The sequence below is a fragment of the Sorex araneus genome, chromosome 11 (genome assembly GCF_027595985.1).
Source record: "Sorex araneus isolate mSorAra2 chromosome 11, mSorAra2.pri, whole genome shotgun sequence".
Lineage (NCBI taxonomy): Eukaryota > Metazoa > Chordata > Mammalia > Eulipotyphla > Soricidae > Sorex > Sorex araneus.
The window spans coordinates 24,212,387-24,228,972 of NC_073312.1; the positions used below are offsets into that span (position 1 = coordinate 24,212,387).

Here is a 16,586-nt window from a genome sequence, read left to right on the forward strand (position 1 = left end):
TTTTGTTGGGTTTTGGAGGAGCAAATTGTTTTATTTTTTGGTTTTGGGGTCACACCTGACATGTTCAGGGATTATTCCTGACTCTGTGCTCAAGGATCATTCCTGGTGGGCTTGTGGGACCAGCTGGGATGCCGGTGATTGAAGGGTCAGCCACATACAAGGGAAACGCCCCACCCACTTGACTATCTCTCTGGCCCGGTATGTTTTTGCACTATGGTTTATAGTCCTGTGACTGATAGGATTTCGTGTGTAACACTTTACTACCTTTCAGCACCACTTTCTCCACCCAGTTGAATGCTTCCCTCCACCACAGACATTGTCCCTCCCTGTCCTATTCCCCAGTGGCAGGTTTTCTACTGAATCCACTTCTCGTGTCCTTCGTTTCCATTGTCTTTGGGTATTCCCTTTGTAACTAGGACCTTATTCAAGAGACCAACCTCTAAGTAATTCTTAACCATTTTGTGGGTAAATGTTACAAAACTGAACTAAAGAATTGTCCAGCTGCCTGTCATCGGGCTGCAACTCTGTATAATCTGATATCTCCTAATGATACTTGTTATTTTTAATAGCAATGTTTCTTAAAAAAACAATTATAATTTAACATGTATTGTTGCACAAAAACAACAGATATACAGGAGATTACAAGCAAAAACACATCAACCCTCTACTCTAACACCATTCCCACTCTAAAACACCCCTAATGATATCCCCCTGGATTCTGTGCAAATGGAACACTTTATCTGGGGAGAATTTTTCTTTTTGGGTCACATCTGGCAACGCACAGGGGTCACTCCTGGCTCATTCACTCAGGAATTACCCCTGGCAGTGCTCAGGGGACCATATGGGATGCTGGGAATCGAACCCAGGTCAGTCTCATGCAAGGCAAATGCCCTACCCACTGTGCTATCACTCCAGTCCCAAAACCCAAAGTTTTTTAATAGTAAACATAGCACATTAATATAGAAAAATCTGTTTGGAAAATACATATGGAAAAGAGTCTCAATATCAGTGGTTGAAGGGAAAACTCCACATTAAATTCTTCTCTAAAGAACAGTATCCTGGATCCTACCTGTTCCTACAGGTAGGAACAACTAAGAAAACAACAACTAAGAAAAGGCTAGCAGACAGACTGGCTAAGCCTGGAGCACAGTATAAAACAAGCTATGTACCCAAGACTGCAACTGTTACAAAGGGGAAAAGAAGACAAATTTAAAAAAACTAGTAACAGGATTCTTCAAATTCAACCCCAGGCAGACAACTGGGCAAGAAGGTCCCCAAGTCTTGTCAGGAAACTCTGTCAAGTGAACCAGAGCGCAAGTGTCCTTGGCGCAAAGATCGTGCCCTTTAATTTCACTGTTCCTGACGACACTCTTTCGCTTCCAACAGCTTTTCTAAAATTCTCATCATTCTCCAATGGATTTACATCAACAACGAGACGTGGTCTCATTGAAGCACTTAAGAAGCACTTTGTACACTATAAAGTCAGTATTTAGATATCTAACTGGAAAACAGTGAAACAGAATTGTTTGGGTATAGGATCCCATGAATCAACAACTAATTTGCTTTCATGAGGAAAGTAGGTATGTCCGCTATCACGGAAGTGCTAGGGCTAAAGCCATAAATATGTACAAGCTTAAGTACATTTCTATGTCTGTTACCCAACAAACTCTGAGCAATGTTTTGAAAAGAAAAAATAAAGCTTCACACACTTAAAATAGAAATGTAAATCAGGGTATTGAGAAGACCAGTACAACAGACTGGCTTAGAACACAAGTTTGGTTGTCACAAAGTGCTGAGTTAAAAAATCCAAAATCACAAATTATTGTATGACCTTGAAACAACCAAGTCACCTACATCTCAACTTTCTCGTTTGTAAACTGAAGGCCAAATGCCTCTCGGTCATTAAGAGACTGAGAAAAGGAGATCACGTAAAGTAGAGATCCCCCAACTTATCTGGCTTACCTGTTTCCTTTTCAGAAACAAAATTACTCAGTGTACCCCTAGAAATCTATCTTCTCCAAGCAGACAAACGGAAAGTTCCTCAAACCCTCCCCAAGCCAATCCTTCCCCCATCCCCTATCTGCAAGTACCCCGTTACCCCGAACATTGCTGGAAGACTTTAGGTCCTGTTCGTGGCACAGAGTAAATAAGCAATAATAATAATAATAATAATAATAATAATAATAATAAGCAAACTGTACAATTAGCAGGATAACTCATCTTTCAACCTCAACTAAAGGGACCAGAGCAATAGTACAGCGGGTAGTCAGCCTTGTAAAACACTGGCCCAAGTTTGCTCCCAAGCATCCCATATGGCCCCCGAACTTGCCAGGTGTAATTCCTTAGTGCAGAGCCAAGAGTAACCCCTGAGCACCATCAGGTATGGCTCCTAAACCAAACAAAAATAATCTCCACTAAAATTAAGTTTCCAAGTAGTCAGGCAAAAGTTGCAGTCATTAGAAAGACATGTATAAAGGAAGCTTTTCATTTCCTTTCCAGGTGTAGGGTCTATCCCCCTCTTTAGTCAGGAAAACCTGAGCTAATGATGGACAGCTACATACAGAAATGGCTTCAGTGCAGTCTTAATTGGGAAGAAGGATTTTCCATGCAATCTGGATCTAATCCAGTCTGGGGAGTTACAATTGGTACTGTTAGGAGAAAGAATAGAGGAAGAAAAAGCCTTCCAACCAAATGTATCATTACTCAATAAAGAGAAGCAATAGAAGGTTCAGAGATTCCCATTAGTTCATAATTTAATTAAAATGTGAAGGGGGAGAGGGAGGGAAAAGATGGTACAGTGAATAGGACACATGCCTTGCACATGGCTGACCCTGGTTTGATCCCTGGCACCACATATGGTCCCTTGAACGTGTCCAGGAGTGATCACTGAACACAGTCAGGAGAAATAAGTTCTGAGCACCATCTGGTATGACCTCTCCCAAAGTAAAGGGGTCTGGAGAGAGAGCTCAACAAGATGAAGGACATGCTTTGCATGCAGAAGGCCTGGGTTCAATCCCTGGCATCATATAGTCCTCTGAGCACAGCCAGAAGTGACCCAAGTGCTGAGCCTCTGAGTCACTGCTGGGTATATATGGCCCGAACCAAAAAAAAGTGGAAAACTTCAGGTGAAATGTTTTAAAGTATACAGGAAAAAAGAACAGCTAACAAAAAAAAAAAAGAAAGAAAGAAAGAAAAAAAAAGAGAATTGTTCTGTTAGTAAGGTTACAATGATCAAACTCATTCAAAACAATCTTGGAAGTTGAAAAAATCAGTTATACCTAGAATTTAACACACAACCACTCCATGTCTTAAATTTCCCTTCACAACCATACAGCTGTGTCTGCCCTTCTGAATGTTCCACTGATTTACAGGTACTTTTAAGTTACACTGTTTTGTTACCCAAATACAATCATTCCAACAAAAGGCAAAGATGAAATCTCATGCATCATAAGTTTTCCAAAATGCATAGGAAAACCTTAGTGATTCAATCAGAAAATATTTCCCAAAAAAAGAGGTAATACTGAGGGGGAAAGTCCCTCGTGAAAATAAGCCAGTCCTAGGAAAAAAGCAGTTCAAGGACAACCAAAGACAAATTGCAAAATAATGCAAATTTTGAATTTTGGAGTTAGGGACAGGGTTACTCAGTTGTAAGATAAAGGACAATTTTCCCAAGGAAGTAAGTACAGATGCAAAAATTTCAGCAGGGACGATCCTGCAGTCAATCCCCAGTACATTTACAAAAAAAAAAAAAAAAAATGGCAAAAATTATCTATGCTGGCTCTCAGGAGGTTAGCAATAGTAAAAAAAAAAAAAAAAAAAAATACTGTACTGATTTCAAAGGCGTTTCTAAACCCTGCAAGTTATCCTACTGTATTACAAATATGACAGCAAAATAAGTGACTGGTCAGATGCTCTAATTAAGGGCTTAGCAGTGAAAGAATAATGACACCCCCAACAGAAGCTCTATCCCCTGCAGATAATGGCCATTTTCTTTTGACTGTTTAAGAATCCAGGGGAATCTGGATTCTGCTTTTAAATGCAAATTGCCCATCTCCAAAGTACACTCTGCTCTATTCCTTTATCTGAAAATTACTGCAGTGTGATTCTATTCCAGATAGGAGACCATATCCAGCCAGGAAATGAGAAATAGGACAACCAGACACACCATGAGTATGTTGAGATCAGCACTTCCCATGAGAAGCCACCCTTTGCACATGAAAGGGCTTCCAGGGAAGGACCCTAGTGTGACCAAAACTCTTATCTGAAGAAGGAAAATTAATTTTGAGGATTGTCAGGTTGCAGTCTTATTTCAATACATGCATAGTATCATAGCAATTTAAAAAAAAAATTAAAACCAGCATCCCTAGGTTTTCAAATAACCACACTATTTACCAGAAACTTTTTAAAAGGCAAAAGTGCAGCAATAACAGTCTAAAGTGCTGTGGATCTGTTTGTTACATGTTCAAACAAACAAAAATAAAATAATAAACAAATACCACAAGGAGAAAAAGGTGAGCACTCCAGCCTCTGCACTGTGGGACCAATGAGCGCTGCCTTGGAGAAACACCTCAATTTAAAGTGCCAGGCAATCGCGTTTTAAAAAAAGATACTTTCAAACCAGAAGGACTTGAGAAATATGCCAGAATAGACGGGTTCATCTCACTGTTGGAAGTTCAAGCTTTCTGCCAAAACCACACTTGGTTTGGGAAACTTGATTTGTCGTCCGATAAACATAAACAAATGGTGAAGATGGTCAAACTAGAAACAGCCTCCTAGAAGATCAGTTTGCCTCTAGTTTGTCCAACTTATATGTGAATAACTAACTTTAGTTTCTTAACATAAAAAAAAAATAAAAATAAAAACCCGAACACCTCTTTTGTAACTAAGGGGACTCACAGCTAAATGACTGGGACTTTGTGTGAATGTGATGCCTGGCTTTATCCCACCCCCTATCTTTGCTGGAACGCAGCCCCCCCACTGGTTCCCCACACACAGGTTGCCAACCAACAGGCACCAGGAGCTATAGAAAATGCACTTCTCTAAAAAAAAAAAAAGAAAAGAAAAGAAAAGTCAATGAATTGCTTAGGAGAAGAGAAAAGGGTCTGCATCGTTCTGAAAAGCTAAACGTTTTCCAAGTGCCTGCGGCTGGTACAGCAACCGCAGAGCACACCGTGACATTAGCGGGCCCCTTCCACCTCCCCACGCTGAAAGAACCCCCGCAACGAACGCAGCCGACAGAACCCCCTCCACGCACACAAAGACCAGAGCGGCCCCCTCCCGCGCAGGGTCGGGGTTGGGAGGGTCTCAGACGCTGAAAGTGGGAAGCGGGTTTTTTGGGTTTTGGTGGGTTTTTTTTTTCCCCCCTTAAATACTGGAGGAAAAGCAAGGGTTGGCCGTCGGAGCTATTCAAAGAACCTAGAAGCGCTCGCTAGTTCAATCCGTCCCCCCAAATCCACGCCACCCTTTCAACTTCGCAATTAACAGAGAAAGGAGAAATCCCGGTCAACTCGCCTTGGGGGGGCTCGGGGCGAGGGGAGAGGACTTCCCGGAGGGAGGAGGAGAGAGCGAGCAGGAGCAAGCCAATGACGGGGAGCGCGAAAATTCCCTACCTTTCTTAAATTCCTCCAGCATCGCGTCCAGCTTGGTGTCGTTGAACACGAAGTGCAAGGGGTGGTTGTAAAATTTCGTGATGGTCTTCAGGGGCGTGCAGTCGTCGGGATCCACGAAGGCGAGGTCTTTGACAAAGAGAAGGTCCACGATGTTGGAGCGCTCCCCCTCGAACACCGGGATGCGGGTGTAGCCGCTCTCCATGATCTCCGACATGGTGTTGAAGTCCAGGATGGCCTCGCCGGTGATCATGAAGCAGTCCCGCAGCGGGGTCATCACGTCCTCCACCGTCTTGGTGCGGAGCTCCAGCGCCCCTTGGATGATGTTCAGCTCCTCCTTCACCAGGTCGTTGTAGGGGTCGGTCACCCGCAGCATCTCCAGCAGCTTCTCCCGGTTGTACACGGTGCCGATCTCCTGCCCCAGGACGCAGTCCAGCAGCTTGCTCACCGGGTACGACGCGGGGAAGGTCATCATCATGAAAAACTTGGTGAGGAAGATGGTGTTGGCCCCGACCGCCAGGCCGTGGCGGGAGCAGATGGCCTGGGGCACGATCTCCCCGAAGATGACGATGCCGATGGTGGAGACCACCACCGCCACCAGGCCGGAGCCCGCGATGTCGTCGAGCAGGATGGTGAGGGTGGTGTTGACCAGCACGTTGCCCAGCAGCAGCGAGCACAGCAGGTAGTTGCCCTGCCGGCGCACGGGCTCGATGCGCTTGGCGTAATTCTTCTCCTTCTCCGTGCCGCAGTTCTGCACGATGCGCAGCTCCATCGGGTCCAGGGCCATGAGCCCCAGGTTGAGGCCGCTGAACATGCCCGACAGACACAGCAGCAGCGAGATGAAGATCACCTGCAGCCAGAAGGGCAGCAGGAACTTCTTCTCTTCGCCCACGATCATCTTGGTGTCCTCGCCGTCGTGGTAAATCCAGGTGGTCTCGGCCCAGGGGGGCGGCGGGAGCCCGGCCACGCCGGAGCCGCCCTTGGCCCCGACGGCGCCCCCCGCGGCCCCGGCTCCGCCGGCGCCCAGGGCTGGCGTGGACAGCGACGTGCACAGGTAATAGGACTTGCTCTTCTCCATCTTGCGCAGCGGTTTGATCTCGATCTCAATGATGCCCGAAGTGCGGCGGTTGAGGATGATGTGGGGCAGGATGATGATATCTGAAGTGCGGATGCCGCAGCGCTGGGGGCCGCTGTCCGGCTCGGGCGGCGCGGGACCCCCCAGCCCGCGCTCGCCGGGGCTGTGGCGCCGCCGCTCGTGCTCGGTGAAGGCGATGCGAGACCACGTCTCGTTGTTGATGTTCTGCCCGTACACCCGCAGCTTGACCCGGGTCCGCTCGCTCACCCGCAGCGCCCCTCCTTCCATGAACGACACGTCGTTCGTGTCCTCCAGCCGCAGCCCGATGATCACCGTCTCCTCGCTCTCGCCCGCCGCCGCCGCGCAGCCGCCCGCGCCGCAGCAGCAGCTCAGCAAGAGCAGCGGCAGCAGCCGCCCCGCCGCCCGCAGGACCCCCCGGCCGCGGGCGCTGGAGCTGCGGCGCGCCGCCATCTTCCAAGTGGGCAGTGCGGCGGCTACCTGCCCGCCCGCCATCTTTACTCCGGGTTCACAGGCGCCACAGCCAATCATAGGGTGGCTCCTCCAGCTGCCGCTTCATCCTTCCCCGCCGGCGGCGCGAGCGCGGGCACCGGGCCCCTGGGCCGGATCGCGGCGGAGCGTCTGCACCCGCGCGCCCCGGCGGTCCGCCTCCCTGACTGACACGGACGCGGCCTCGGCCAGCTGGGAGCCTCGAGGCTCGCGGGAGGGGGGCGAGGGGTGGGGAGAGGGCCAGCCGCTCCCGCGAGAGGCAGGCCGGGCAGCCAATCATGGGCGGGCGCCCGGACTCCCGGCCAGGGGGCTTGGATGGGGGGGTGGTCGTGAGCGGCACCGCGGACCAATGGCAAGGTAAGGGGGTGGGGAGACGAGGGCCGCTGTCCTCCTCGGCACGCCAAGTTTCCTACTGAAAGGCGCGTGACTCTTGTGTATGTGCTAGGGGCGGGGGTGTGGCCAGCTGCGCTCCGGGAGCCAATCACCGGGCAGAACCGTCCCCACCGAGGCGGGGCCTCCCGCCCGCCGGCCAATGGAAAGGGGCTTCCCCGCGGCTCTGGCACTCGGCGGCGGCCTCAGTAGTAGATCCCGGCGCTTGGGCTGGCAGCTCTGGAGTCCGGTCCGCGGAGCAAGGGCGCCGGCCCGCGCGGCGCCGCGGTGTCCGCTTCCCCGTGGTCCCCGCGGCTGCAGAGACGGTGGCGCCTTCCTGCCCCAAGAAGTCGGAGAAGCCAGCTACAGACGATTTCAGATACCCATCACATTGACCTAAAAAAAAGAAAGAAAGAAAGAAAGAAGCCAGCGCCGCAGAGGCGACCCCCTACTCCCCCTCCCAAACCCCATCCTCTGTCTACGCGTGTCGCCCCCCGCCCAGGTTAAGCCAGAGCCGGTGGCATCGGTACCGGGAGTGACTTTGCTGTCCGGGCGCCTCCAGCTTCTCTCCCTGACGGACGCGCACGTTTTGCCGTTCGTGGTCATGTGGCACCACCTGCCGGCTTCTTGCTCGCCCTGCAACGCCCGTAGACTGGAAGGTGGAAAGGTTAGAATTCAGCAGTTGTCCCATCTTCCATGTCAGAAGACTCCCTTCATCCTATTCAGACTGAGTTTGCTTCTTGCCTGATTTTGTTCCACATTTACTGAAGGATCGATTCGCGAATCTTTATTTCTAACAGGCCCCCAGCAAGCTTGGGGCACAGGAGGGGACCCACATCCAAAGCAGACCTAGAAAGTGTGGTATTAAAAATCACTAATCGAACCCTGCCTGGTTCATAGGTGGCTAAGTAGGAAAAAAGTCGTGCAGGGGTGAGGAGGGGACAATATGAACTGGCATGCAAGCCGTGCACCCGGCTCGCAGGCTTGGGAGTGTCTCCCCCGCAATTCTCAGGTGTGACCCCTGTCCCCTAGGATTCTTAGGTTCCGTGACAGCTTTATACACGAGATGGCAAGATAAAACCAAATACCAGCGCCGACAGTGCCATTTGCCTTCTGGAGAGGATCTTGAAGATTTTTAGTTTCAGGCTTTCTGACTTGCCTCCTTTGCTGGCAGTTTACTGGACAGTTACTGGAGTGGGGGGGAGGAAGGAAAACATGGAGTTTTGATGCAGTTGTGAGAAAAACTCTTTGTCCCTGGAAAAGGGCCCGCATTCCTGGGGTGTTGACTTTTCAAGAGGAGTCAAAAGGCCTTGTTGGGCACTGAGATGCTGCCATGCCCTTGGAGTGTGGCCTTAGAGTTGTACAGTACCCTCAACCCTGCTGTCACCACTTCCTGCTGCGACTGTGCCCTAGATTTTCGGGATTCTTTAGAGAACCCTGTTTCTGTTACCTTAAGTCCACTGTTAGCTCCACTCCTGGCCCCGATGGTCCCCTGAGTACCTCCAGGAATGATCCCTGATTGCAGAGCCAGGAGTAAGCCCTGAGCATTGCCAGGTGTTTTTTGTTTTGTTTTGTTTTTTGCTTTTGGGGCCACACCCAGCAATGCACAGAGGTTATTCCTGGCTTTGCACTCAGAATTTACTCCTGGCAGTGCCCAGGGAACCATATGGCATGCTGGGAATTGAACCCGGGTCGGCCGCATGCAAGGCAAACGCCCTACCCACTGTACTATCGCTCCAACCCCCATATCTGTTTTCTTTTTAATGAATATTTAGGTTTGGAGCCACACCCAGAGGTGCTCCATGCTTGGGAGTCACTCATGGTGGTGCCTGGGCGAATATGAGGCGCCGGGATCAAACCTGGACCCTTGATACGTGTCTCTGAATCGGTCTCCCCGGTCTGTGAATCTGTCTCCCCAGCCCTGTTTGTTTTATTTTGAAGATCACTAAAGATTTAACTTACATCTCTCCACGTATTAATATACCACATCTCAATTCCCTGCTTTACATTTGTTTTACTTTGGGGGGTGATACCTAGTGGGTACTCAGGGAATGTGCCCCTCCCACAGGGAAGGCCCCTATTTTAAAAAAATAAAAACTAAACTAAAATAAATATATATATCAAAATAAAATGGAGGGATTGAGGAAAATCAATGAGCTGGTCCTTGAAGAGATAAGTATTAGATATGCAGCTGTAAGAACTTAATCAGCTCCTGTGGCCATTTCAAGACCCCATAGACCAGGTGGCTTCAGCAATGGGAATCCGAGGGCCGGAGAGGTAGCACCGCGGGTAGGGCGCTTTCCCTGCTGCAGGAACCTAGGTTTGATCCCTGGCATCTTTTACAGTCCCTTGAGCACTGTCAGAAATAAGTCCTGAGCACAACGAGGTGTGACCTGAAAGAAAAAACGGTGAGGGGCCAGGGGGAGGGGCGAGAGAAGACTAGAAATAGGTTTTCTCGGGGCTGGAGTGATAGCACAGCGGGTAGGGCGTTTGCCTTGCACGCGGCCGACCCAGGTTCGATTCCCAGCATCCCATATGGTCCCCTGAGCACCGCCAGGGGTAATTCCTGAGTGCAGAGCCAGGATTAACCCCTGTGCATCGCCAGGTGTGACCCAAAAAGAAAAAAAGAAAAAAAAAAGAAATAGGTTTTCTCACAGTCTGAAAGAGAGGAGTGCTTGGTGATGGTGCCAGCAGGGCTGGCTTCGGGTGAAAACCCTTTCTAGCTGACAGTGACCCTCTTTCCTCCTCCCAGTGCATGGTCTTAGAGTGTGGCATTGCTGTTGTCGCCTCCCCTTTAAGGTCAGGGCCCCGGCCACCTGACCTCACTTCACCTTAACTACTTCCTCAGGGGCCCTTCTCCTAATAGTCACATGTGGGCGAAGGCCTCAACCTGTGAACTGGGTAAGGGATCTTAAACAGTCATCTGGAACAAAAGGGTTAAAGGAGAAGAGAGAAAAGGCTTGGAACTTGGTTCAGCCACAACAGGAAGAAGGTCAGAAAGGTGACTGGCAGTAGCATGTGGTGGTTGGAATGCCAAGTTTAGATGGAGTCTGATTTCGGTTTCATTCTACAGGCAATCAGGAGCTAGGACAAGTGGAACATGCCAGAGCTGTGTGATCGGAAGGTTCACTGTCCGGTCCCTGTGTGTTGTAGCTGAGCCTTGCTGATTTACAGAACTCCTGACACGGCTCAAAGGAAAAAATATCCTTCATGGGGGGCTGGAGTGATAGCACAGTGGGTAGGGCGTTTGCCTTGCACACGGCCGACCCGGGTTCAAATCCCAGCATCCCATATGGTCCCCTGAGCACGGCCAGGGGTGATTCCTGAGTGCATGAGCCAGGAGTGACCCCTATGCATTGCTGGGTGTGACCCCAAAAAAAAGCAAAAATATATATATATATATATCCTTCATGGTTTTCAATGCATCTGTTCATCTGTCATCTTTTCCAATAGGATTAAGAGCTGCATTACTTCACCCAGCAATGTTCAGAGGTTACTCCTGCCTCGGCAACTCAGGAATTACTCCTGGCCATGCTCAGGAGACCATATGGGATGCCAGGTCAGCCATAGATAAGGCAAGTACCTTACCCGCTGTACTATGGCTCCAGGCCCAGAATGGCATCACCTCTGCATCTCATATTGGGCAAGGCAACGGGAACAAAGACAAGACACCACGCCCTCTCTTCAGGCACCTGCACCTGAGACACCGCCGCTGTCCCGTGGTCTGTGCAGTGATTGTGACTCAGATCAAAGAGACGATTTCCTGGGCAGGGGCCAGGACTTGGACGCAAAGGACTGGAGGGCATGATTTGCATGCCGGAGTCGGGGTTCAGTCCCTAGCACTCTACATCCCCTAAAACTTCCAGGAGCAACCCTCATGCATCTTGCCTGGGCTAGCCTCCAAGCACCACCAGGCGTAGCCCAAAATACAACAGTAAGATTTGCCCGGGCTGGGAGAATCTCACTTAGTAGTAATGCATTTGCTTAGCATGTATAATGCCTGAGTGCCTGAGTTCAATCCCCAGCCCTGAAAAAGGAAGAAAAAAAAAAAAAGAGTTCCTTGGTTGGCTTAGACTTCTGCTAATAGGCCGGCTTTCAGGCATGTTCTTTAAAACATCTGTAAAAAAGGGAGTGGGCAGAGGCTGGAGAGATGGTACAGGGGTAAAGTATTTGCCTTGCATGCAGCCAACCAGGGTTTGCTCCCCAGCACCACAGGTGGCCCCCTGAGCACGGCCAGGAGTGATCCCTGAGCACACCTGGATGTGGCCCCAAAACAAAAGCAAAACATTTTAAAAAATGGGGGAGGTCATTCCTGGGACACATGGCTCTAAGGCATCACAAGCAGGAGGCCTGGGCTTGATCCCCAGTACCACATAGGAGGCCCTGCATTAGCCACAACAAAAATAAACACACAGCAAAGGATATAAAACAAATCTATAATAGAGGAGCCAACATCATCTGCAATATAATCCATCGGGGGGTGAAAAAAAAAAATTAGTGCAACTCCTAAGTAACCTGGTTTCAGCAGGGGCAGTCCTGTTGGCGTGAGAGCAATTCAGAATGCGAAGGAGAACTACCCCCTAGTTAAGGAAAACCCTGTATATTGTTTCCAGCTCACACCCCTCTCCTCCACCTGAAATACAACCACGATCCTTACTCTTACATCACCGGTTCCCTTTTACACAGCTGTTGTTTGATTATTTGTTATCGGGGCTACCATGGGTGTGCTGCAGGCCCTCTGAATATTACTCACCAAGATCCTCATCTTGGCTGGCAGTGCGAGCTGGATGCTCCAGTACCCGGGGCATAGCCGTGGGGCTAGGGAGACAGCTCCAAGGGCACAGGCCTTGCATGCATTAGCCCCCGGGACTGATGGTTGATGGTTAGCATCCCATGGCCCCTGAGCACCTCCAGGTGTAGCCCCAGAAATGCAGCTCAGAGCACTGAATGCCCATGCCTGAGTTGTGCTGCCAGTGGCTCCCAGGGACCCTCTGATGGCTGCATGGGAGCCCCCCCAAAAAAAAACAAAAAACACCCACCCCTTTTCTTTTTTTTTTTTTTTAAAAAGGGGGTTCTATTCACTTCCTGGACTCCTGTTACATTATTTAAAAGCAAAAATGAAAATGCCTCCTTCAGAACATGTCCCTTGCTGGGGCCCATTGAAAGGAATAATAAGGTTAATAGGAAAAAGAAAACGAGGACAGATCATGAAAGATTAACTCGGCGGCCGGGGAGCGTGCAAACCCTCAGCGCTGGCTGCGCAGACCTGGCCTCCCGGGCATCTTGACATTTGGAGACTTTGCTTTCCGGGGGCTGCTCATTCTCCATTCACAAAGGAAGCGGGCGCAGGAAGCTGATTAACTCTGAGAACAGGGAAGGAACTGCCCCAGCGGTGACCAGCACAATTAGACTCTGAGCTATATGTCAAATTACCATCAGCCCCTCCTGCACGCTGGTCCCCTTCTGGGCGCCTCTCCGCAGGGTACCAGGGCACCCTTCGGTGCTCCTGTTTGTGATGAATTAAATATGGAGTCAGAAATGAGGCCGGACACCACCAGCCTCAGACGCAGGATGGGAAAAACTCGTAACTGATGAAACTTGTGTTCACTCGAGTCTTAAAATGGGGCCACAAACTCAAAATCCAGGAGGGGGCAGTGAAGTTCAGTGGACAGAGGGGGGTATAACGGGCTCAAGGGTCCTGCCTTGCTAAGGGCAGCCATTGCAATGGCCAAGCCAGCGTGCAGAGCCGCTCACGGGCCAGCACTTCCCAGGCCTCGAGAGAAGCCAGCAATTCCAATGCTAGAGCAAAGCTTCTGACTCGTAACTGTGGGCAACTGATTCACACGATTGGAAAAGTACTGTCATCTGGGCCAGGGAGACAGCACGAAGGGCCGGAGCACATGTGGAAGACCTGGTGTCCAGCACCAGGCTGGGAGTATTCCCTGAGTACCACCAAGAGCCACACTAAACACAGAATAAAAATTTTTAAAAAAATGCTGTGACGGCAGGGTCAGGAATGCAGCCACAAATGGTAGAGGTCACGCCTGGCCTGTGCAAGGCTCTGGGGTTCAATCCTGGCACCAAAAGCCTGGCAGCCTCTCATGACTAGGTGTTGCCCTACATCACCTCGTGACGCTATCCCAGACAATAGTGACAAAGGGAAAAGGGAAACTGCGGGTTGGGAAGATGGTTTCAATGACTGTAGACTTCCAGTAGACTGCAGCACATGCTTTGCCTACCGGAAGCCCAGGCCTGATCTGAACCCCAGTGATTCAAGCACAGAGCCAGGAGTAGCCCCTTGGCATCACTGGGTCTGGTTTTATTAGAAACAGTCGGGAGTGGAGTGGGCACAGAGTGGTACTACAGTGGGTACATGCAAAGCGCTTGCCTTGCATGAAGCCAACCTGGGTTTGATCCAGCATCCCGTGTGGTCCCCGGAGCACCGCCAAAAGTGATTCCTGAGTGCAGAACCAGAAGTAACCCCTGAGCATTACTATACAGTACTGCCCCCAACAAAAAAAAAGAAAAGAAAAAGAAAGTCAATGGTAGTTCCTTATCAAGACAAAATATTGAAGCCCTAAATGAAAAATGACTGGTCAATATGCCTACATGACAGTGTTTGAATGATCAGGGTTTTGAGGGTGTTGGGGTCAAAGGCAGAACACTTTTGTACCACATCAATAACCGCCCTCTCCCCACCCCCCTTCCCACCACCAGCAGCAGGAGCCCATACATCACAACTGCCTGGTCCTGAAAGGTAAGTTGGCATGTGGGGTGGGGGGAGGGGAATCATTCCAAACCAAGTAAGGCTCACTCAGCTGGAGATGAAGTACACAGCTTGCACCCAGATAACACGCCCATTAACCTCAGTGGGTGCAGAAACTCCGGATCAGCACTTGAACAGTCTGGAATGAAGCCACCGAAGTCACCCATCATGGGTTATTGTTGGGTTTCATGAATCCTGCTCTATAACTACAAAAAAAATCTTTGTTTGGGGACCACACTCAGTGGTGCTCAGGGGTTACTCCTGGCTCTGCACTCAGAGATCACTCCTGGTGGTGCTTGGAGGACCATACAAGATTCCAGGGATCAAATCCGGGTCAGTCATGTGCAGTCACAGGCACTCTAACTGCTCTACTATAGCTCTGTCTCAAAAGAGGTCATTTTTATTTTTTTCTTTAGCTTTTGGGGTTATACCTGGTGATGCTCAGGGGTTACTCCTGGCTCTGCACTCAGGAATTACTCCTGCCAGTGCTTGGGGGACCATCTGGGATGCCAGGGATTGAACCCAGGTCGGCCCCATGCAAGGCAAATGTCCTACCCTCTGTTCCATCACTCCAACCCCCCAAAGAGGTCGTTTTTAGAAGCTAGTGAGGTCTCCATTACTGATCCTTAGGGAAGGGTCTATAAAGGAACTCTGGTTGACCCAATTTGTGTTAAAGAAACTTGGCAAATCAAAGCAGTGAGGACAAATGCCCAGAGTTTAGAAAATCCGCCTACAGTTTGGGTCCCGTAGGTCCGGGGGACTGATAACTTCCTATTATTGTATGTGGAACTAGTAATAGTGCCTAGTACATAATAGGTGCTTAATAAATACTTAGTGCCTAGATGACAGACGGATAGAGTCCCCTTGCCTTGTCAGACTCATTTAGGAAAACTTGTGGCCTTCTGGCCCGCTTCCTTGAAGCCATCTAAAGAAGGGACAAAGAGTTAGGGCAAGGAACAGGGTCTGCTGCTGTCTTGGTCGGAAGCCAGGCCCCTGTGCCCCCTAAGGCTTGCTGCCCTGGGAGAATCCCCTCCCTGCTGAGTCAGCTAAGGAAAGCCCAAGTGCACAGAGCTGAACAGTCCTTCATAGATTCCGCTCAGTCTTTTGCTGGTGCTGTAGTAGCAAGTCAGAGTCTACCGCTAAACCCACATGGGAATCTGAAGAAGGGCTGGGAGTGTGACTCAGTGGTAGAGCAATCATTTTAAATGTATGGGGCCCTGGATTCACTCCTTGGGACATGTGCACGCACACACACACACACACACACACACACACACACGTAATTCTCCATTTTTAACGACTTTCCTAAATCAGTGGTCTGACCTGTCGTTTGCACTTCACTAATTGATAAGGCGTAAACATTCTCTCACTCCTAATATAAAAGTCCTGGGGGTGCTGGAGCGACAACACAGCGGGTAGGGCATTTGCCTTGCACGTGGCCGACCCGGGTTCGATTCCCAGCATCCCAGATGGTCCCCTAAGCACCGCCAGGAGTAATTCCTGAGTGCATGAGCCAGGAGTAACCCCTGTGTATCGCCGGGTGTGACCCCCCAAAAAAAAATATAAGCAGAAGGAGAGTACATCACTCATGGATATTCAAAATGTGTTAGGTCAAAAAAAAAAAGTCCTCGGGCCATACCAATTTGCCCTACCCCCTTCATTTTTCAGTGAGCTCTGAATAATCAGTTCACTTCTTTTTTCTTTTGTTTTTATTTTGAGAAAACACTCCTGTTGGGGCACAGGGGACAATATGCAATGTCAGTGATCAAACTCAGGTCCACTATGTGCAATGCAAGTGTACCAGCTCAGGCCCCAGTTAAGATTTTCTTGCTAAAATTACTTACAGACCTGGATCACATGCACCGCATACAGAAATCCTAGATTCAATCCCCCACACCACTGCCTGGAACCCTGAGCACTGATGAGTACTGCTGGATGTGATTTAAAATACACACACACACACACACACACACACACACACACATACGCAAACTTTATTGTTGGGGCTGGAGCCATAGTACAGCGGGTAGGTCTTTACCTTGCATGCAGCTGACCGAGTTCAATCCCCAATATCCCATGTGGTCCCCAGAGCCAGCCAGGCATGATGCCTGAGCACAGAGCTAGGAGTAAGTTCTAAGCACTGTCAGGTGTGGCCCAAAACATTTTTAAAAAAGAAGTTAGGGCTGGAGCGGTAGCACAGCGGGTAGGGTGTTTGCCTTGCACGAGGCCAACCCAGGTTTGATTCCTCCATCCCTCTCAGAGA

At 49.8% G+C, this 16,586-nt stretch overlaps 1 protein-coding gene across 3 annotated transcripts in view; it reads right to left on the reverse strand.

The window, feature by feature from the left end:
• Nucleotides 1-9,773, reverse strand: part of CNNM2 (cyclin and CBS domain divalent metal cation transport mediator 2) — a 170,435-nt gene extending 160,662 nt beyond the window's left edge. The window contains exon 1 of one of the 3 annotated variants that reach the window (XM_004616309.2): nt 5,610-9,766. In XM_004616309.2, coding sequence (XP_004616366.1) covers nt 5,610-7,230 — 1,621 coding nt within the window. In that variant the 5' untranslated portion in view covers nt 7,231-9,766. Of the gene's footprint in view, nt 1-5,609 lie in introns of all 3 variants that reach the window. The other 2 variants (XM_004616308.2, XM_055118697.1) reach the window with 2 other exon arrangements.
• Between the last annotated feature and the right edge of the window lie 6,813 nt (nt 9,774-16,586).